Raw genomic sequence first — 22,484 nt, forward strand, 5'->3', positions numbered from 1 at the left:
TTTCACCATTAAGAACAGTGACAAGGTAAACTTAAACATCTTACTCTTCCAAAAGTATATTGTCCAAATGTTGTATTTTGACTTCTTCCTATGCATTCCAACAAAGACATTTTCATGTATATATTTTGTCCTTTATTGATTTTTAGTCCCATCATTTGACTCTGCTCTTCTAGTATCTTGTACATCTCCTTGATGCAAAATACTATAATGTTCCTTGCCACCAGTGCATTACCATCAGCATAAGCCATATCAGAGAGGGAGAAGAATTTTCTCTAACAGTCACCGTGTACATTTTATGCTTTTCCGGTAGTTAAAGCAAACCAGTGGCACTAACAGAGAATTATAATATCTGCCCGTTGATAAAATGCAAATTTTACTCAAATTTAGTTTTTGCTTTTAGTGGCTCAGCTTTGTAATTCGGCTTTTACCGTTTACTTCCCATTTTAGGGATACAGTTAGGTTGTCCTGTTTTAAGCAATCTTCATCTTTGTGTGCTATCTAAAAATTACAGCTTATTGCCCCGAGCTACTGGATTTGTAAATGGTGTATTTTATTTTACACCTGGGCATTGTTTTATTTGCTAATGTCGATCGTTTTGGTATGATTAACTTATAGAAGCTGAATGCACATTGCATTGCATTTTAAACCATAGTGTAAAACTTTAAAAATTATTCGTTTTTTTAGTAATTCCTTCTCTTCAGTGCTTGTACTCTCTTATGGATGAAATATTTGTTCCTTCATTTCATTACTTTTGGGACTCAGCCCCTCTAATTTGAGCTGCTGAGTCTAGAAGTGTTTTAACGGACTAGAGGTTGGAGTCACTCTGTGAGGCAAAGTTTCATGCTGCCTGATGGTGAAACTTCACAATTGAAACAGAAATAGATAATTGATGTTTTATGCTGCCCAACATTGAATATCTGCCTCCTGTGATTAAGAGTCAGGGTTTCAAATCTCAGCACTGGTCAGTGCGTTTATTTTAGGAATCAGAGTTTTATCAGTGCCCAGAAGTTTCATGTGTGTGAAAATTATCGTATTCGCATGGTACAAAAATGATATTATCCAAAGGTAGGCCTTCAATTAGTTGATGCAATGGTATGCGAGAACTTTTAAAGAAATAGGTATTTACATATTTATTATTTATTTGGTTAATATGAATGATGTGGCTATAAACTCCTTCAAATTAATGTGTGTAAAATTGTTGATGACTGGGGGCAGAGAAGGAGAGAGTAAAATGAAATGACTTCTGAAAAGAGAAAATATGGACAAACATTTATTTTTAGACGAAAGAACCAAATATGGTCAAGTGAATCATTATCTGGCAGCATCAGTTATCACTAGTCTGGTTGATCATATGAATTTGAAAATTCTCAGGGGAAAATAGGATTTGGTAGTATGGCTTTTCTCTGCTGAAGTTCGTGAATCAAGGAAGAAAACAGGGAAAAGATGTATCATGACAGATTACTGCACGCATTGTATCTTAATGATTTGTACATCTATCCATTGCAAAACATCATATTAATACGAGAAGACGATGGGAAAAATAGCAGTACATTTTTCATCAATGCTGAAAGCATACATCTTGGATTTTATGTTTTATGTAAGTTGGAGACTGCATATTGCACATGTCTTTTGATAGCTGTTTAATAGACAGGTGTGGTGAGCATAAGAAAGGAATGTCTACAGCGGCATTCCAATTTGAGGAATAGATTTGGTCTTACACTATTGCGTTACTTGTTGATTATTACCTTAGATCGTTAATTTGTCAAAGTTTTTTATCTGCAAAAATTTTACAAAAGAAATATCAGTAAATCTTAAAAAAATAAACAGGAAAGAGTAAAACAAATACAAACAGGAACCCAAAAATATTTCGGAATATAAGACAGAATACAGAAAAAGACAGTGCAGTAAGTACACAGAGACCATGCAAAGATGTCAGGAAGCACTCAAGGTGAATCTTATGGAATATGGCTGAAAATAGTAAACTGTAAGAGAAAACAGGCTACCATAGCATAATGCAGACTGCAGTAAACAGAGCAATTGAGAAATGAAGAGGAAAAATGGACCGAGGACAAATGTAGAGATCTTGAGGAAATTGTGCCTAAGAGAAACACCGAAAAAGCATGCTTGCAAACCTGAAAGATATTCATAATGGCAATAAACCTTTGAGAGAGAAAATTGTAGAAGTAATAATTGGTGGAGAGGAATTTGCATTTTATATCAAAAGAAGAGGTCAACATGTGGAGGAATCAAGAAGGGTTTGAATTTTATGTAAACCTATGAAAGGTGTGGCATTGTACGGGGTATAAAACTGGGCCATCCTAGGAAAAGACAAAAGGAAAATTCAAATTTTTTAATGTGCTCATGCCTACATTGAAGATATACTGGAGCAAGGAATGAAGTTCTGGTCAGAATGAGGGAAAAGTACCTACAGACAGAATAAACAGGGCAGTAGAGCACCTGATGGGACATTTAATTTGAAACATTTGATATAAACCTCTATGCTAATTGTTGTATTGCACAGGGTTAAAAGCTGGGACACCCTAGAAAAAGAGAGGATATTTAAATACTGGAAAATTTCTGTGACTGTGTTTATGATACTGTGGTCGAACAAGCAATGAAGGATTTCTGGGCAGAGTGAGGGAAAAGTACAAGTTGAAAGAAGTGGAAATAACAGGCTAGGGGGGATACCTGATAAGACATTGAGGTTGTTTGTAAATCTTATTGGGGAAGATTAGAAGCATCAAAGAAAAGAGGAAGACATCAGATTGAAATTTTGGATGACATGAACAAAGTTATTGGTACTTGAATGTGGAAGAACTGGCATTAAACAGAGAACTCCTTACAAATAGACCACCCACAAACACTACAGATCAAATGAATTACTGATTGAAACACTTTTCCACTTGATAAAATTTTTTCATATTTTACGACTGGGATTTGATGTATTACGTCATCATCAGTGCTTCGATCAGTGATTCATTATGTTCGACTTCCACCACATCACGCATGAAGCTACGCTATTTGCTGCAGATCAAGTTAGAAGTCCTCCTGAGCCAGATGGTGGCTCTTATGTGGCACTCATTTCTGCCTCCTTCACAAAGATTAATAAATTTAAATGTCAGACTTTTGACTTAAGCAATGTTTTCACAAAATAGTCAACCATGTATGTATGCTATGAACAGTTAGGTTAAATACATAAACATTTTGGAGGAGGTACTTTGTTTTTTTTTTTTTTAATTTCAGCATAGATCTTTAATCATGCAGATGATTAGGCATTGCATTAAAAATACTTTGGTATCACTACAGTAATTTTATCATGACCAAATTTGCTGAAATATTTTGGAATATCACAGTTATACCTTTCTTGTTTACATATTTTTTAAATTTACCTTCACGGTTTTAAACTTGTTTGTACCGTAATTTTCCATTGCTAAGACATGCTGCATAAAGCCTACTTAAAGGGGATGTTTTCCAAGGAATAATATGCTCTATAATCATTCATTTGAGTCTTCAGTTGATCCAACATCGTCATCATATTTTGTCTGATTGCACATTTTATATGAGCCTGTTTTCCTAGTTGTGTCCCTAAACACTAAATCACATTCAACTGAAGAAAAATAATCTGCATAACGTTTACACATACAAAATTCTGTAATGTACTTATCTGGTAGCACACTTAAAAAAAATGCTCTCAGAACTTCAATGTTTGGCATTTTATATTGTGAAACCCGAGACTCTATTGTATTGATAATCTGTGCATTAGTGTTGCCCGTGGGTTTAATAATACATTAGGTAATTACGTGAATTAATGTTAGCACATCGGTGATCACATAGGTTTTTATAGATATTTACAGTAATTACCCCCATGAAATCACAATATACAAAAAATTTCTTTTTCCTTTAAAAATTAAGCAATTACCATTTCACTGTTGTCGTGAATGTCTTTGCTAAAATCAAAATATTTGATAATTACAAAGAATGTTAAAGCAATAGATTTGGCTCTGCATAATGGTATACCAATGAATAAATACCAAAGAAATTGCATATCAGAAGGTTTAAGTAGTTCATGAATCCTTGCATCATTTAATATGGGGAAAGGGATTGTAGCTAGTTATAATAGCATAAACAAGAAAAGGTAACAATTAGAGTAGCTCTGGATAATCATTTTGTGTATTTGTTCCGAGCATAAACGTTTTGTTTCATGTGTTACCTCTCCGATTTTACCCTAAGGACAAATGCGAATCAAAGTAAAAGTATTTACAGTAAAAAATTAAAGACCTCAGGGTTGATATTATCTAAATGTACGCCGCATAATATAATAGGTATCTCCAGGCAAAATCAATAATTACAGTGTGTAGATAAAATAGAGAAGTTCGGTGTAGATATTATGCGAGATTTTTTTTAGTGCCTCATGCCGCGAAAGTAACTTAAGCGCAATCATCTGCTTATATGCATAAACAAACAACATTTTCAGCATGTAATAATCATTTGCCTTTACTGAAATTCAAACCCCGACCCCTGGATATGCGGCTAACTGCTGTAGCCAATTAAGGTACCCGGGCATCCTCTTATACTATGGCTTGAATGAAGCACTCAGATGGGTATCGAGGGATCTGGGTTTGTAGCCCCGTCAAGGTGTATGATTTTTTCACTCTGAAAATATTACATTTTAGCTATAAGCTTGAAACTCGGTGTAAAATGACGCTAAGTGGTCCATTTTTAAGTCAGGAAGGCTGAAAAGTCCCAAAAACGCCTCTGCAATGTGTGGCACCCTTGGGTTTCTCACGCTGGGCTTTTAAATACCAACGTAGGCCTTTCACTATTTAATTGAACTACATCGTCAAGTAACATACATTTCACAAATGTGGGTGCTTTTTTGGCTCTTGGTTCTGTTTCTTGCATTCGTCTTATATATTTAACCATTTTTAAAATATATATTGATGCAAACCCTGTGATAATGTCTCTTTTGCCGATGAGAATGACAGATATCTTCCCAAAAACTTATTCCCACGACAAAGCAAGTGGTGCTTCTTCAACGACTAATGCCGAGCACCCTCGACTGGTAGTGTTCAGTCTTAAATACAGATAGACACTTCCATAATATCTCCAGCAGTGCGGGACATACGCTTTGCTCTTTCGGTGGTCCATCAGAGTAAAATATTCTTATTATTAGGTCCCGCCATGGCCAAAACAAATGTCATGCAGGGCCTCTGTGGCAAAAGTGTGCTTTGCAAACATAAATGAGTGAATATCCTATAATGTAGTGGGGGGGGGGGTCTCAACTAAACTATGCCCACATAAAAATGTCTTACGACCTAACATCCCCTGCTGCATACACTCCTGAAACTTGCAGGGTTGAATGTGGCCCAAACGCGACGGGGAGCCATTGCGTATGCGCGACAGTGTAAGCGTGTGTCAAGTGGGCATATCGAGGCCCTCCGCATAGAAAGTATTCTGCGGCTCAGTGACTGCACATGGCGGGTGGATTCACAATTCGGCTTGGTACACGTGTGTTGTCATGGATGGGTGGGGGAAGGGAAGGCTCTAATCCCGTGATCCCGTGGGGGTTGATGTACCCTCGAGGGGAGAGGTAGGTACACAAAGAATTTATTCCTCTTTGTGAAGTGCACAAACATTATTGAAGTCATCATTGAAGGTGGCACCATGTGGATGCGCCCAGGCTCTTGAAACAAAATACCAGGAGGAAGCAGGGCTTCATGAAATGCAGGCATTCGTTGAGGTGGATGGAACGATTGAGTTTGAGGCAGAAGTGGATAGAAAAGTAGTATCGGAGAAGAAAAAATAAATGGACCATTTTCCAAGCTCTGGCCTCTTCAGAGGAGAACTTCTAATATGGAGGATGATGCCAAGTGCTGGTAGGTCGCGTTATTGGTTCGGCTGAACCATCCCTTCGGGACTCGGTGTCACCGCATTCGACCGGCGGATCCGCGGCGTCAATTTCCGATGTGAGACCAAGGGCGCTCTCCCTCATTCAAATTTTGTTCCGGATGAGCGGGAACTAGTACTCGAAGGCGGGAGCATGTCGTTGAGGAAACCAGTCGGGAAATCAGAATCCCCGAGTCGGGATCTCTCCGAATTCGCACGTAAGAATCTTGGCGATCGGCAGCAAGTGGCGCCGATGGCTCACCTCGGATCGTGTTTCCGTGTAGCCAGTCGCCCCTGGCGGGAGATGCCGCGGAAGCATCGTGCCGTCGGTGGCTGGCAGGCGGTGGGAAGGCTTTGACCTCGTTGGGGGCCCGTGATGCCTGGGGGGCGGAGGAGTAGGGAGCCTCCTCCTCTGACTCCCCCTCTTCCCCCTCCCCCGCCCCGTTCGTCCCGGTGACCCATTCCCGCGACCCCGTTAGCGACGGCGGGTAAGCGGCGGCGCTTCGCCCTCGACCGCCAGTCGGCCGCCGATCTCTCCGTCCGTCGCCCGCCCGCCCGTGCCGTCCACTCCATCGCCCCGCCGCCCGGGGTCCGTGCGCGCGCTGGTGCCCGTCGCCGCCGCGTCCCAGCCATGAGCGTTGCGCAGGGCAACTACTACGCGGGCACGTGCCTCATATCGTCCCGGCACGCCAAGGGTTCGCGGAAGGGGGCGTGGGGCGACGCCCGCGGGGGGCCGCAACCCCCGCGGGACGAGGGCCGATGGGCCGGCGGGGCGCCCCTGATCGCCGTGGCCCTCTGCCCGCGGCCCGCCTGCCACACCCGCGGTGCTCCGCTCATTCTATCGCCGCGCGACGGCCGGAAGGCGGAGAGCTCCCCCAAGGCTGAGAGCGGCCCGCCGGAAGCCGCCGCCCCGCCCAACCTCCCTCGCATCATCAAGCCGAGGAAGCGGCGTAAGAAGGAGCGGCGGCCGGCGCCGGCCGAGGCGCCGCCGCCACCGCCGGCGCCTCCGCCCGCTGCTGCCGCCGCCGCCGCCTGCCATTGTCGGGTGTGCGACCCCAGCGGCAGGGTGTGGGGCGACGTCGGGTCCGAGGGGGAGGAGAAGGGGGCGGGCGGGGACGAGTGGGGTGGCCGACTGGAAGTTTCCACGGAGATCGTCACGTCCCCCAACGGACACCGAGACCTCGAGATCAAGTTCTACTCGTGGAGCGGTGCGGGTGGCGGGGGAGGGCTGCGCGCCTGGGGCGGCCCCGCCCCCCTCACCGCTTGTCGCCCCACCGAAGAGTGAATGAGTGGCCCCGGCGCCTCCGCCCAATGCGAAGCTTTGGACCCTTGTGGCAAGCGAACTCTAGGAAGCAACCAACTGTCATTAATATCTATGTAGTGTAGTGTGTTTTTTGTTAATATAAAGTAATCTAACTGTGCAGCGTGGGTGTTTCATTTCCACTTGCAGCCGCGCCCGCCACCCCATCCTAGCTATTTTCAGTACATTTGTGAAGGCTATGCTTCAAGAGCGCTATCACAATCGAATATGTTTTGATTTTTGGCACGTATTATCATACATGATAGCACCATTGAGCACCGCTTAACAATGAATCTGATGAACTGACTAATGAGGTGACGGTTCGACTTAAAAGCCTGGAGATTGAGGGACGAAGGATTCTAAAGGCCACGATGTAATCTCCGGAACGAAATCCCAAGAGGCGCATGCGTATCGGACTCCTGGAATTCCTAATTTGGGGAAATTTAGCCGGCGGCTTTCGCCGTTGCTTCGTGCAACCTCTGCGCGCTTTATTCTGTTGGGTGTGGGATTCGCGGGTGGCCGCACCAGAAGCGACCCCCTCCCGGCGCCCGACCCTCTCCCGGCGATCGGGTGCAGGGGCCCACGCCACGCCGACCCTCTCCGTCGCCCAGATTGCGGCTGCGGGAACCTCGGGACGACATCTCCAAGGCTGTTGCTCTTCCGTAGTTATTTTTTAAAGTTACAGTGATAGTAAGCCTTTTCCCCCAAAACAAACAATTTAGCTTAGCATGTTAACCACCGTCATCTGGTGTCGATATTCGAGGGTGGAGCTTTTATGCCTGAGGCCTGAGCCACGAGGCGTGTGACATTGGCACATGGACCGGGTCAGGGCAGCGGTACCCATTTCTCCCTTGCACAGCAGATCTGTTTTTGCGACATGTTATTCGCACCGCGTTGATTTTGTTTGACCAAGTCTTCCGAAGGCGTCACGGTGCATTTGGGCCGTGATCTTCCGAACACTGACTCGACGGTCTACTGCCCTTCCCCCCCCCCATTAGATAGAATAAAGGGAAGTAAAACATTAATTTTTACGAGTGGATTGAACTCCATGCGTGAAATAGCCGATTGATTATCTGATTTGCCGTTGGATTAGTAACATTAGTTGGTGACATTTAATATCTAAAGTTTAAATGCAACGTAAGACGGAATGAACCTTAAATGTTGAAGTTGGTTGTGGAGGAAATTTCAATCGAGTTGATGAGCGAGAATCTTCACGGGACGAACGGGATCCGTTTGTGCCAATGGCCGCTGTCCCGGATTTAAGGACTACTTGCATATCCCGAGGAGTTAAAACGAGAGACTCTATGGTTTCCATTGGAGGTGGTCGATATTTCGTGAGGGCTATTGTTCGGGCCATGAGTTACAGTCGCGGCCCATTCTTCCATTGAGTTAAAAAAACCAATTTCCTAAAACGCTGATTGTGTTGTGCCCCAGCCCTCTTAATAACAAATGCCTTGTCTGGAGAGGGAATCATAGGGAATCCTTTAAATGTTGTTTTTTGGAAACTTTGAACTATTTTTTACGATTCTCTTATTTTTGCTGCCACCTATTTATAATAATAATTGGATGTAGCTCAGTGCAACTAAAATAATATTTGTAGTTGCATTGTAGGCATGGTCACGTCATATATCGAAAGGCCTGGAAGCAAAACTTGGACCAGGCCTGGACAGAAATTCAATCATTGGCCCTCGATCATTGCCTGCCCCACAACAAGTTGTCTTCGAGAAAGCGATGTTTTTGAAGCCGTATTATTTCGACGTGTCATGCTTTACGCTTTGCCCCCGCCATCCTCCCTGACAAATGAGCTTCCCCTCATGAAACAAAAGGTTCGGTGGTATTTTGAAAGGAGGTTAAAAAGTAAGCATTTAATGCCTTGAGATTTTTATTTCCAAGTGTTTGTGGATAGTTTCCTCATTAAAAAAACTCTTGGGTGACCTCGAATCCTTTTAAGTGATTTTCACTCAAGCGTTCGTACACTCAAAAGGCATTAGAAATCTCATTTTCCCAAAGTTTTATAGGTTTCCGGGAATTGTTTTGTAATAATTTTTTTCTGAATCTCAGGTGTTTTAATTTATTTTAAATTTGCTGTCAGTCTACGGAATGAGAATTGTAATCGGGGTCAAGGGGCGACGACTGAACCGCAAATTTTACTTAAAACTTAATCAGTCGAAATGTCGACTGTTCCCCTCTCCCGCTGATGATATGCTGCGGTTTTTCGTGTACCTGCCTGCCTCTTACTTCATTTACCGGTCTTGCTCTTGTGCAGCCATTAGTCTCGGCATCACTCGCCGTTGCGATAAATCTTTATGAAATATTTGTCAATATTAGTTTTTATTCTTCTTTGACTAATTTTTATTCTAAAAGTTGTCAGGCGTCGTGAGAGCTTTCTAAAGTGTATTTTATTTCTTGTGCGCGTGCTGAGTGGCTCACGAGATATTGCCGTATTTGCCTATCTTGAACGTGTATAGAGGCCGCGCATTTGTATATACATACATACATATATATATATATATATATATATATATATATATATATATATATATATATATATATAACGATTGTACGGAAAAACTCACACGAGCGGCACAATAATGGGCTGACACAATATAACACAAATAGAAAAGAATAGACACATTTAAAAGAACACTCACACGGTAAATTGTTCGAGCTTTCGGCCCTCTCAGAGGCCTTCTTCAAGAGAGACTGACTATATATATATATGCGCGTAAAAATTACATATAGTGTGTGTCAATATACGTCTTATGTCTGGATTTTTTCAATTTTCATTACATAACGCGCATCGTCATTTTTTCGATCTTCTAAACATTTTTGGATAGATAACGCGCGCGTTATCGATAGTAAAATACGGTAAATGTTTCAGACGGCGAGAGTGTTAAAGTTGTGCCTAGGTGATTTTTTACATGCCTTCGTTTTGGCAGGTTTTAAGTTTTTGGGTGATTCTTTTTTCATTGCATATACCCTTGCAAACGATGTATCATTCGCTGCTCTTGTGGAAATGAGAGCGGAAGAGAACTGTGAATGTACGACACGAAAATCTGATTCTGGAAGCGACTCCCCCCCCCCCCCAGGTGCACCGAAATGTATGGTGTTAAGCGTCAGAAGGTATTTAATTTGGAATTCCCCACTGCGGATGGTGTGTGGCATTGACCGTTTCGTTATTGGTGAGAATGAGCTCACGATGGAACCCAACCGTTTGAGGCGAAGTTCCCCTCGGTGCACACGGAGGCGGGGTGCGTGCGGCCCACGTCGGCTTCCCATTGCCCCGGCGTGGGCGCTGGTGGGAAGGCATCGCCGAGCAGATCACCGCTTTGAAATTACAATATGGAAACCGTTGATTTTTAAAAACATTTTCCCTATGCATGGACATTCTCCTCTCATAAACATCTTGGAAACTGCCGATAAATACATTTGAAGCATATGGATGCCCCTAGATATTCCTGAAATCCTCCCCGCCCTCGTATTCCAGTATGTTACGTTATTATGACTGCAGAGAATCGACCGATAATTTTTGCGAGGTCCATGGTCGTCGAAGTGATATGCGCAGCATTGTGTTTTCCTCTTGAGAGTGAGGCATCGTTGGAAGCGCTCTCTCCCCTCCACGGGGATGTGTGTCCCTTTGGCGGGGGCCAATGTCTCGTGGGCCGCATCTCTTCTTACCCCCCCCCCTCCGAAGAGATCCTCCTCCAGCTCCTCCCACCCGCGTCACCCCAGCTCTTCGTGCCGTCCAAAGTTGGAAATCATTTCATTCGTTGGATTTGCATACATTAGGGTAGCTAAAAACTATATATTAATTTTCAGTTTATTTCATCCCCTCCGTTATCTTGTGTCCTAAACTCCAAAGGTAGCGTTGTAATTTTTGTCTAGCCCAATTTGTAATTACATGTGAGTTTGCCCCGATGTTTCACGAGGGCGTACGCCGGCGCCGGATTCCCATCAGGTAGGAAATCGTGAAAATTCAGACTGTGCCAAAAAGGTGACCTACCTCATTTTCTGCGTGATTACACCGATCTTCTTTGCAGCTTGATTTCATTTTAAAGAGAACTGGCATATTTAACTTGGCTATGATAGTTGTGTATAAAAATTTACATGGTACGGGACGTCGTCGTAAACTCTCGAGGGGAGGGGAGGGCTAGGAAAGAGCACTCGGTGGTCATCTGGTGGTGCATCGCCGTGTGCGTTGGCCATCTCGGCCAAAGTTCACCATAGGTTGCAGCGTCGAGAGGGGAAGCCGACGCTCGCCGTCTGTCATTTGGCCATCGCTCATCTGATGCAAGGCTCATTGGTCCGCGTCGTCACCTATGTTTTCCTTTTACCGCTGCCGCAGGCATGAATCGGGATGTTACGGAAGAAGCGCATCGCAAAACCGGATGCAATGTCATTGCTTATTGCCAAGAGTGGAGCCTGATTAAATCTGGAAAAAAATATGCGGTAATGAATTCCTGGGGAAGGAAATTCTTACGCCCATATATCTACGAACTCGGAGGATTAAGCCTGAGATCGGGGGACTAATAAATAAACCTCTGATTCTTACTATATCACCCGGCATAACAAGAGGAAGACGCCATAGGAACATCTGAGGAGCAGCATTGGGTTCATTTAGCGAAAGTGGGGAAATATTCGAATGGGAAATTTGGCGAGAGGGTTTTTATCGCGTTTGTTGAACCTGAACTTGAATATGCCTTTTTCATGAATAATCGTTGCAAACCAAAGGGAAAGGGTCGCATTTAAATTGAAACGCCTTGATTGAGAGACCTTGGAAACACGAAGACTGCATGGACGACTTTAAAAAAAATATGTATCATTCGGCTTGAACGTCGACTGAAGGGAAACATTGCTGTGTCTCATTGCATTACCGTAGGTGTAACCACGGCGAGAACTGGCGGTGGGAACTTAAACTGGTCCACTCTAAAAAAAATCATTTTTCCTCTCTCTCTCACACAATTCCAGACCGCAGCGTTAGGAAACGTACAATTGCAAATTGAACTTCCTTGTGTCATTAATCACCAATTAGTGAAGTGGCTGTTGACCCAATACCCACTGCCACACGCCCCCGTGGCGGTTTGCAGGGTAAGAAGTAGATGCACGTGAGCGGAGTTGGGCGGGTGGGATCTCGATCGGGATCCGTGTTTGATTTCGGTGAGGCGCCGTGCTTCACTTCCTCTCGCCGCGGCGGCGGCGACGGGCATGTGGGTCACCTCCTCCCCGGAGGAAGGCTTCCCGTTAGCCGGCGGCCCACATTCGCTCCACTCCCCCCGCCCAGCTCGGCCCTCTTCGAACAGCCCACCCCCATTCGCCCGGGAGACGCTGCCGCTCCGTCTCGGCCGAATTCGCGTGAGGCTCGTGGAGTCCCGCGAGTGGACCGAGATGGTGAAAGTTGCCTGCGGCGAACCGACATCTCTCTCGCCGTCGACTCTGTTTCGAATATAGGCGAGTGGGGGTTCTTCGAAGAAGCAGAGCGTCTAGTGGGGTCTCTCTCGACCGATAATGCACCAACCACAACATGGAACAATTTTATTAAGTTTTCGAATATTGGTCCTCAATGTCCAATGTGACGTCCATATAAAGCATCAATCTTTTGATGCAATTCCGGGATTCCCTCCTCCCTCACGGTCGCCGCCTACTCTTCACTCGGGATGCGAGTGCTGATTATATAGCTATTCCGCGGCGAAGATGGTTCGTCGCCATCATAAAGCCATTTTTATCCGTTTAGAAATGTATTCGTATGTAGAACATAGAAAATACTCGTTGCTAATCAAAATCTTCCTTGAAAGGAACCTAGTATTGACCCAACGCTGCAGTTTGTGCTGTAACATCCCGTCTTTCCAGCCAGTGGTTCCTTTTCTTCGTGGACAAGGTCACCTCTCCTCACTTCTTTCGTTCAAATCCCCGGTCACTCCCTCCTGTCTCCCCGCCCGCACTTATCGCCGTTTACGGCACCCGTCCATTGGTTGACGCTGTTTCAACGCAGTAGCACCTGGGTAGTGAATAATAAACTTTAGATGTGGGAATAGAAGTGTTATTTTCCTTAATGCTTTTCTCGAAGAATGGCTTCCATCAAGTGAATTCGAAAACTGCCTCTAAAGGCCAGCCTCCAACGTTTACCTTAGTTAAATCGGTATAACGGCAATGCGCCTTTTATTTGTGGTCATAGAATGTACTTGAATTCGTTGAGAATTGGAAATGGTGATGTGGAGATGGTCTCAGTTGCGCCGAGGAGGAAAGGGGAGTGGAGGAGGAAGGGTGATTCATAGGACAGGCTGAACGGCCCGAAGATAAACTCTAGATAGAGCATTATTGCTTGAAATCAGGACAGTGGACCCCTTATTTATGTCAAAGTCACTTTCGTGGGCATCTTATGATGAATATGGATCGGTATCTCTAAATCTTTTTTTATATTAGTCCTTTGTCAGTCATTTGTTTTTTCCTGGCCATATGATTGGTTTAGCTTTCCGACGAAAATACATCCTGCTCTCCACTTTATGGTTGTTCTGTGTTCTTGTAAATCTATTGTACCATCCTTATGAAAATCGCCGAAAAATGTAAAAAAATATTCTCTCCTTTGCTAAAACCATGAGTTAATCATACGGAATGAAAAAGGAGAATTTCCATATGTATCCATTTATATCACAACCATATTTTCCTCATATTATCCTTGTTTTTCAATTAACTCTGCTTCTTCCTGCGTCCTTTAGCACGGATAATCGAGAGTTCACTCGATATGTAAATATATTTTGCTTAAATAAAGTTATAGTGTTAGGGTTTTCCTTAATTAATATTTGATTTCTTCATTACTTAAAAGCATAAGCATCATAATCATCATTGATTTATCATTTAATTCAAAAAATAAATTTCAAGGCTATGAATACCAAATGAGTAAGCTGCTCTAAGATTGGTTTGATGGGCAAGGGTAAACCTCACCTGGCACCAAGCTCTACGCAGTATGTGAAATTCACGCATCAACCGGGGGGGGGGCAGTTTCTTTCCCTGTGATGTCTCGGGTTTCTCAAGAAAATCTGATACTCAGAACGTCAGACGGCTTGGGTGTAGCTGACCCCTTGAATAATTATAAGAATGTTAATTTAATTTGGTTCTTGAAATACCAAATTACTATGAATAGTGAGACTGAATACTGTTACAGTAAAGTTCTAAAAAAGTATAGGAAATTTCATATTCCACCCCTGAAGCACTTATTTAATAACCCCCACAGTCATCAACATTGGGGTCAGTTTTATAGGCGAGGGAAGAGCTTATCCAATACTAAGCCCACCAGCATGCAAAATTCACCCATTCTCCGGGAATGAAATCGGGGTCCTTGCCCAGAGTCCTTAAGTAGGTTTTTGGGTGGACACAGCTACTAAATAATTATTTTGTGATTCCTAACAAAATACAAAATCCAGTATCCTACTCTACATCAGACCCCTCTTCATCTCTGAGTATTTTCTTCCTCCCTTCATCCCGTCCAGCATCCCTATCCTGTTCCTTCCCTTTCCTCGTTTGCCTAACATTCTCCCCTCTATTACAGTCTTCAACATCCTACTGCCTGTCAATACCCCCTTCATCCACTTTTCCTGCCTCCACAGGATTTCTCGCAAAAAACCCCTCACTTCGCCCACCATGCCCAAGTACTTCCTCATTTGTTTTCTTCTCTGTCCATTTCACCTTCTCCATTCTTCTCCAAACCCACATTTCAAAATCCTCCAGTCTACGTCTATCCTCCTTCTTCAATGACCACGTTTCCGCACCGTACATAGCTACGCTCCATATCAAAGTTTTTACTAGTCTTTTCTTAATATCCTTACTCAACGTCCCTGTCATCAACTCCCTCCTCCTTGTGAAAGCCTCTTTGCCTAGCGCAATTCTTCTCCTTACGTCCCTACTACTTTGACCGTGTTGGTCCAAAACACTTCCGAGATACGTAAACTTTTCTACCTGCTCCAGTTTTTGCCCTCCTATTTTTATGTTTAGCTTAGCCTTTTTCTTTCTAGAAAATCGCATAACCTTTGTTTTATTAACATTGATTCTCATCCCATACCTATCGCACTGAATTTCCTATTCACTCAGCAATTCCTGCAACCCCTTGGCTGACTGACAAACTAAAGCTTGGTCAACAGCGAACCTAACTGATTTTACGAATTCCCCGCCCACTTTCATTCCTACCTCCAATTCTTCCCATGCCTCTTTAATCGGGGATCGAGATGGTGCGGGGGCTAACGTACTGGCTTCCCACCCTGAGGGCGCGGGTTCAAATCCCGGCGGTGTTGAATATTTTTCAGAGGTATCTCGATCCCTACTTGAGGTGCTTTGTGGAGGGCACTTTGAGTGAGTACGCCGTCCGTCGGATGGGACGTTAAACTGCGGACCCCTTGGCGCCTTTCGTAAAGAGTAGGCTAATGCCGACGCCGGGTTTCTCTCCACCCTTCATCCTTTCCTGTCCATCCCCTATGGCGCAAATGACCTTAGCTGTCGGTCGCCTCCCCTAAAAACTACTACTACTGCCTCTTTAATCATTTCCTCTACATACAGGTTGAACAGCAGCGGTGATAATGGGTAACCCTGCCTTACACCTCTTCCTAACACTGCCCATCCGGACTCCCCGTTCCCCACTCGCACCTAAGCAGTCTGAGACATTTACAGGTTGCGGATTAGCCTCCTTTCCCTCCAATCTATTCCTATTTTCTGCCATATACTCATTAGTTTTTTCCAATTCACTCTATCGAACAGCTTTTTCGAAATGTACGAAACAGGCAAATACCTCCTGGTTGTGATCTATATTCCTCTCGATTAATAATCTCATTACTGCAATGGCATCACGCGTACCTCTCCCCTTCCTAAACCCAAACTGATCATCCCCTAAGTAAACATTTGCCCTACTCTCTATCCTTTTGTTTATGATCCTGAGGACGACTTAAGCTGCGTGGGATATCAAACTTATTGTCCTGTAGTCCTCACATGATGTAGCCTTTACCTTTTTCGGAATAGGAACTAATACGTAGATACTTAAAAATAAAGCGACTATTACTGCAAATTTTCTGCCATCAGAAAATATTCCTGGCTTGTGTTTGGCCAAACATTTGACGCATTAGGTGAATGGAGAAAGAATATTTTCCGCTATGAAACTTGGAAAAGGAACTCCACATGAAGCAAACCAATCCTCAAGGACTGCAGGGGAAGTATGTGTCATGATATAGTCCCAGAAAGACCTTCATGAGTATCTGTGGGAGGAGTAATTGAGGAACAACAGCTACGAGAAAAGCTGAAGAAATTGTGGCAATGAGAGATGTTTCCGTTGTATTTTAATCTTTCAGTGCCATGGTCGCGAGTTGTACTGGAAGAAAGTTAATTTATTTCTATTGGAGACCTTCACTGAGGTTTGACCCAATTTTAGATTCATTGTGTTCCGAGATGGGCTCCTAGTCATTGAAATGCATTTGATAAGGAGTCCAACTTAGAATAAATTGGGAGTTTCGTTCATCACTCGTGCGAGGGGGTGTTTTGATGTGTCATGTGGGTTGGAAACTGGGAACTCGGGAAGGAAAATGGGTTACCAACCCCGCCCCCCCCCAACCTCCACCCCTCCTCATTCCATCCTCCACCACCCTCCATTACCCTCCACCCCCACCACCCTCCTCCTCCATCTCCATCCTCTTCCATCCTCCTCCTCCCTCCACCTCCTCCTCCTCCCTCCACATCCTCCTCCTCCCTCCACATCCTCCTCCTCCCTCCACCCTCTCAACCAACCACCAACCCTCCCCCTCTCCACACTCCCCTTCTCCACCTTCCACCCATCTCGTTCTCCACCTTCATCAAACACCCCCTTCATCCCTCCCCCCCACTGCCATTGCCGTACGTCTCCATCTCAACCCTCCCTCCTACTCCTACCTTCCCTCTCCCCACCGCGCCCCACTTTTCCCCTCTCCAGGAGGCTGAGGTCTAGAGGCAGAGCCCATCCTCCCGTTGAGAAAGGGCCACCGCTGCCGAGGAGCGGGGAGGAAACTGAGAGTGGGCGGCAAGTTGGCCGACGGAGGATAATGACCCGGCACGTTCGACTTACGGGAGATCCTCCGGCTGCTTGCGCCCGGGCGCCATGTTCCCGCGGCAAGTGGGTCAGTGGGCTGCCTTCTCCGGGCTTTTTCGATGGGTGCGGGGAGGAAGGGGAGATGCTCCGGGTCCCCGTCCTGTAGGTCCCAGGGGGAACTAGAATTTTGCTCGTGACTAATGGGGATTCGAGAGGAGTGGGATAATTTCTGTCCTCCCTCTCAAAGAAATACCGCCCTGCCCGAAGATTCTGTCGTCTGCAATTTCCGATTTTCTAAGCTTCGCCCACCGGAAGACATGACGCGTGGATGATGCATCATGCTAGGCATGTGAGCAGTTGAAAGATTGCTTAAAGATTTATCAGTTCATTAATTTCTAGCAAAACGAGGAGCAGGTTCGCAAAAAAACAATTTCTTTGAAATGTATTTATTCCCCTGGAGGCTAAAGGTGTGTTCCATCTATCCCATTATTCTGATTCCAAAGGCATGGCAAAAGATAGGGACGTCAAGTTTAAGTTATTACTTATAAATAAATTCCAGCAGGCATTTGGCTGAAATGAATTTAAATTTGTTTTGTAATTAAAGATAATATTGAACTAGAGATGAGAAACACAAATATTTAAATTTTCCATCTTCCAAAATCTTGACAAAAGTTTCATGAGGTCATAACCGCAAGCCTTCTATATTTCATTGAATGGTTATTTACGAAAGAGCGAAATACGATTTGGACTTTTAGCACCCCAGTCGGCAAAGCGACTCTTACCGATTCACGGACTACTGGAGAGGAAGGCGAGTGACTCCAGTGAGGGAAGGTTTAGTTCCGTCGCTGGAGGAACTGGTGGGGGGGGGGGGGGGTGACAGATGACGCATTCCTAGGAGATAGTTGGCTCGACGGGAAGTTCTCTCGCGGGGCGAATCCACGCGGGGCTCACTCGAGCAGTACTCCGTCGCTTTGGTCTCGACGGATGGGCGCAGCGGCGGGTCCAAAAATGCCCCTAGGAAGGGCGAGTCGCCCCTGGATGGTCGGTGGCATGGAATTGTGTTATCAGCATAGCATAGGCTGTATGTATGTATGTGTAAAATATATATATATATATATATATATATATATATATATATATATATATATATATATATATATATATATATATATATATATATGAGTAGTCCAGTGGGTAGAGCGTTGGGCTGCTGACCAGAGGGTCCCGGGTTCGATTCCCGGGCAAGGCACTCTGGGCACCTGCAGCTCCACCCAAGCTAAAGTGATTTTTGGGTATCAGGTCTTCCTGAGAAACCATAACTGGCACAGGGAAAGGAACTACTGGCCCCCCTACCCTGATGTGAGAATTTCACATGCCGTCGGGCTCAGTACTGGGTGAACTCTACCATCACCTACCAAGCCGACCATCGGGTTGATTACTGTGTTTATGGATTTTTTATATATAGGATATGGCCGGCATAATGGAACACAAAATATAATCATTAACATTTAAAAGGTTATTTTCCCTCTTCAAAATAATCTCCTTGGCTGCTGCTCACCTAATTCCACAACGCAACGCCATGGTTTCATCTGCGCTATGTTCCCTCCAACAAAAACGTCGATGTCTCCTTAAAAAGTTGATAAATGTATTTCCTTCTTCCGAGTAGGTCTCAAACTTTCGACACTGTCACCTTTCCCACCAACTCCTCCCAAACTCACCCCCCTCACTCTTTCAATACAAGTCGACCTCTGCAGCATTTACAACCTCCCCCCTCCTCCCAAAGGCTCTCCGGTTTTTCCCAGGCGCAAGCCACCACTGAAGGGTCCCAACACTACCTCCCCTCCCCCCCGACAATTCTCATGACATTGTAAACCTTTCAAATGCCAGCCTTTTGGATGGTGAAATTTCCATTCTAATTAAAGACCTATCCTTCTCTCCTACACCACAAGGCAACCACATCAACATACTCACCGATACCCTCAATTTCTACTGAAACCTTTGATTTCTCCAAAAATTTCCAATAAATCCTTCATAGAGTCTCTCAAACCAAAAAATAACTTCTCCACGAACGAGTGTCATGCCTTAAAAACCCTACAGTCCAATCCCAACATCATTGTCGCCAATGCCGATAAGGCCGTGGGGATAAAGGAAGTAAGGGTGCAAAACATCTTGCACAAAGAATGAGGATGCAAAAGCTCTGTGCCAGGTGGGTACCGCATTTGCTTAATGCCAGTCAAAAGCAAATTTGCAAATGATTTTTGCTGCAATGTTTGGACCGATTCAAGAGGGAACCGAGCGATTTTGTGCAGAGATTTGTCACCAGGAATGAGACATAGGTCCACCGCTACATGCCAGAAATAAAACTGCAGTCGAAGCAGTGGTTGTAAGCCAGTGGTTCAGCGCCAGAGAAAGCAAAGTGGATTGCATCTGCCAGAAAGGTCATGGCCAGTGTGTTTTGGGATGCGGAAGGGATCCTGTTAATTGATCACCTTAAAAAAGTCAGAACAGTTACAGGCGAATAGGCGAAGAGTTACAGGGGAATACTCCAGCCTTTTTGATCAGCTTGATACCAAAATTTGCAAGAAGAGGCCGGGCTTGGAGAAGAAAAATATTGTCTTTCACCAGGGCAACGCACCGGCTCACAACGGTGTGTTGGCGATTAGAAAACTATGGGAATTGGGGTACGATTTGCTTGTCGATCCCCCTTAATTTCCTGATTTAGCACCCTCAGACTTTCATCTGTTCCGAGCTTGAAGAAATTTTTTTTGGAAAGCGCTTTACTTCCAATGAAGAAGTTGAGAGGGCCATAGATGGATATTTTCACAGCCTTCCAGACCCTTACTTCCGGGAAGGATAACTGATGTTGGAGAAACGCTGGACCAAGTGTTTTGAATTCAAGGGAGATTTTTTTTAAAAAATAAAATCACTTTTTAACTGAAAGTCATAGTGTTTCATTGTTAGGCAGAGAACTTTTCACCTTAACCTCATATGGTAAAGTAATTTAAAATATCATCATGCATTCTCTGCAAAAATAATAAATGTTGTTCAAGGTTGATTCAAACAATATTACATAGACATTATTTAGGATCATGGTGCGGGTTCACCTTTTTTTCTATCGCAGAATGAAACTACCATTCGATTCGTAGAAACAATAAAAGATTCAAAATGATTTATTTGTTATTTATGATACATTCATAATTCACGTGTACAAGAAATCAAAGAAAGTGTGTTTTGAATGGTTGCTCTTCAGGATAAGTGCTCCACTTTGCTGTGGCAGCAACATCTATGAGTGATGGATTTCTAGGATTGTCTGTGAGGGATATGTGGCCAGTTTGAGAATTCCTTTTCCACCTCCCAGTTGTGTCATACGATGGGGCTATCATTTTCATAAATAGCCATCATTTCATCATAGTTTTGCCAGGAACTTAAACCTTTCAAATGAAGGAGCTAAATCACTTTGTGGGCCTATTTCTTCTATCTGCAGCAATTTACTTCAATCAATGGCATTTTGAAACAAATAAATCAACATTAATAGCTGTAATTTACAATATTATGTGTACATAAGGGTCAATTAATCTGCAGAATACATTTTATCCAGTTTTTCAGTTATATCTTAGTAGATATTACTTAAAAACGATATCCTTTAGTGTATATGTATATTAACCCCATTACACATGTACTCCACATCTCTACTGTATGTTTACCTCATTCCTACTTAAGGTTTATCCCCAGTAAATGTTCAAGAGTCTTGCTAGCACCCCTCCTAATCCTTATAAATATGATTTCATCACAAGTAAATTATATTCTAAATTTGCATGCCCACCCACGAAGCTGTGTGGATATGTGGTTCTTCCTAAATCTACATTTTACCGTGGTATAGCGTAACTGGTACATACCCATATTACTTTGTAAATGGTGGGTATTAAGTGATGTATGTTCATTTTCAGTGACTACTGCACACCCTCCACAAAGGCCATGGATTCCACTAACCCGTCCAAGCAGAGCGAAGCCAGCATGTGAGTGTTTTCTCCATTTAAGTAGCAATCAAAAAACATTTAATATAGTTTGTACTTTTTGATAAGATCTAGCAAAGGCTATCAAAAACACTCAAATCCTAGTTGGAGGAAAGTCCACCTCGGCAGGAATCATTTTTTACAGTTAGTGTGACATGACATTTTTTCCATTCCTTGAGATAACACTAACATCAATGAATGAAATGCAAATCTTGTTTTCTTTTCCTTTATTTAATAATTTTCATCTTGAATTGCTTGGTGAGATTCCTGTTGTATTATGTCATACAGTGTAATGCAAGCCCCTAAAATTCCTTTTTTTCTTGTTTTATCAGTGTAAACATTGAAAGAAGTGTTAAAAGGTGGCACTCCTTTCCTTAAGCTTGGTTTTTTATTACTGCGAGCATATATCATTACAGATAAGTGTTCTTAATACAGTTATTAAATAGTTGTATATGTCTAACTTTTCTTAAATCGTACATTTAAGTATAATTTTTTTTTTTAATTCCTACTTCATGAGCCCATTAGAAGCCTGTCTTCTACCAACATTTAAGTTGCAAAATCAGGTGGTCTTCCTTTTGTGAAAAATTCTATGCACATCTAATAAAATGCAGTTGAATAATGATTCAAATTTATAAATGTAGCCAATTTCCCACTCTTCATCTTGTTAATTTATTTCCAGAGTATTCACAAAACTCCTTTGCTGTTAAATGCCTCTTTATTTTTGCATGCATCTTCCTTTATTTACCAATTTTCCAAACTGAAAAGTGTCCTTTAATACGTGCTTAATGTATGATAAATCATTGTAGGTTTTGTATTTTTGTGACTACACTGGACTTACTCAGAACCACTTGGGACCATTTACTTTTCCTGACTCCAAGTCACAGACAACCTCATGAGTAAGCCTTTAAAAAAATTACCCTTCCGTAATTTCTTAACTGAATTACTTCAGGTATCTTCACTGTGATGTGCTACAACATTCTTTGTGACAAATTTGCAACCAGACAAATGTACGGCTACTGCCCAGGATGGGCACTACAGTGGGACTATCGCAAGAAAGGCATACTGAATGAAATTCGCCACTATGCAGCTGATATCATTAGCTTGCAGGTAACATTTAGAATTAAGTTTAGAAAAGAATTAAATTAAAAACTGTTTTTTGGGGGATGTATTGAGCTGTTCTAATCAATTTTGAGAGAGTATAGTGAGCTACTATACAACTTATCTTACCTGAAATGAATTCCTTTTATTC

The 22,484-nt window shown here is 43.4% G+C and overlaps 1 protein-coding gene across 1 annotated transcript in view; it reads left to right on the forward strand.

The window, feature by feature from the left end:
- Positions 1-22,484, forward strand: part of twin (CCR4-NOT transcription complex subunit 6-like twin) — a 58,951-nt gene that overhangs the window by 21,323 nt on the left and 15,144 nt on the right. The window contains exons 5-6 of the mRNA XM_071584004.1: positions 21,170-21,238; positions 22,185-22,342. Of these exons, the coding sequence (XP_071440105.1) occupies positions 21,170-21,238; positions 22,185-22,342 (227 nt within the window). The remainder of the gene's footprint in view (positions 1-21,169; positions 21,239-22,184; positions 22,343-22,484) is intronic.

This window comes from Hetaerina americana, unplaced genomic scaffold, assembly GCF_022747635.1.
Source record: "Hetaerina americana unplaced genomic scaffold, ioHetAmer1.1.p SCAF_16, whole genome shotgun sequence".
In the NCBI taxonomy this organism is placed as follows: domain Eukaryota; kingdom Metazoa; phylum Arthropoda; class Insecta; order Odonata; family Calopterygidae; genus Hetaerina; species Hetaerina americana.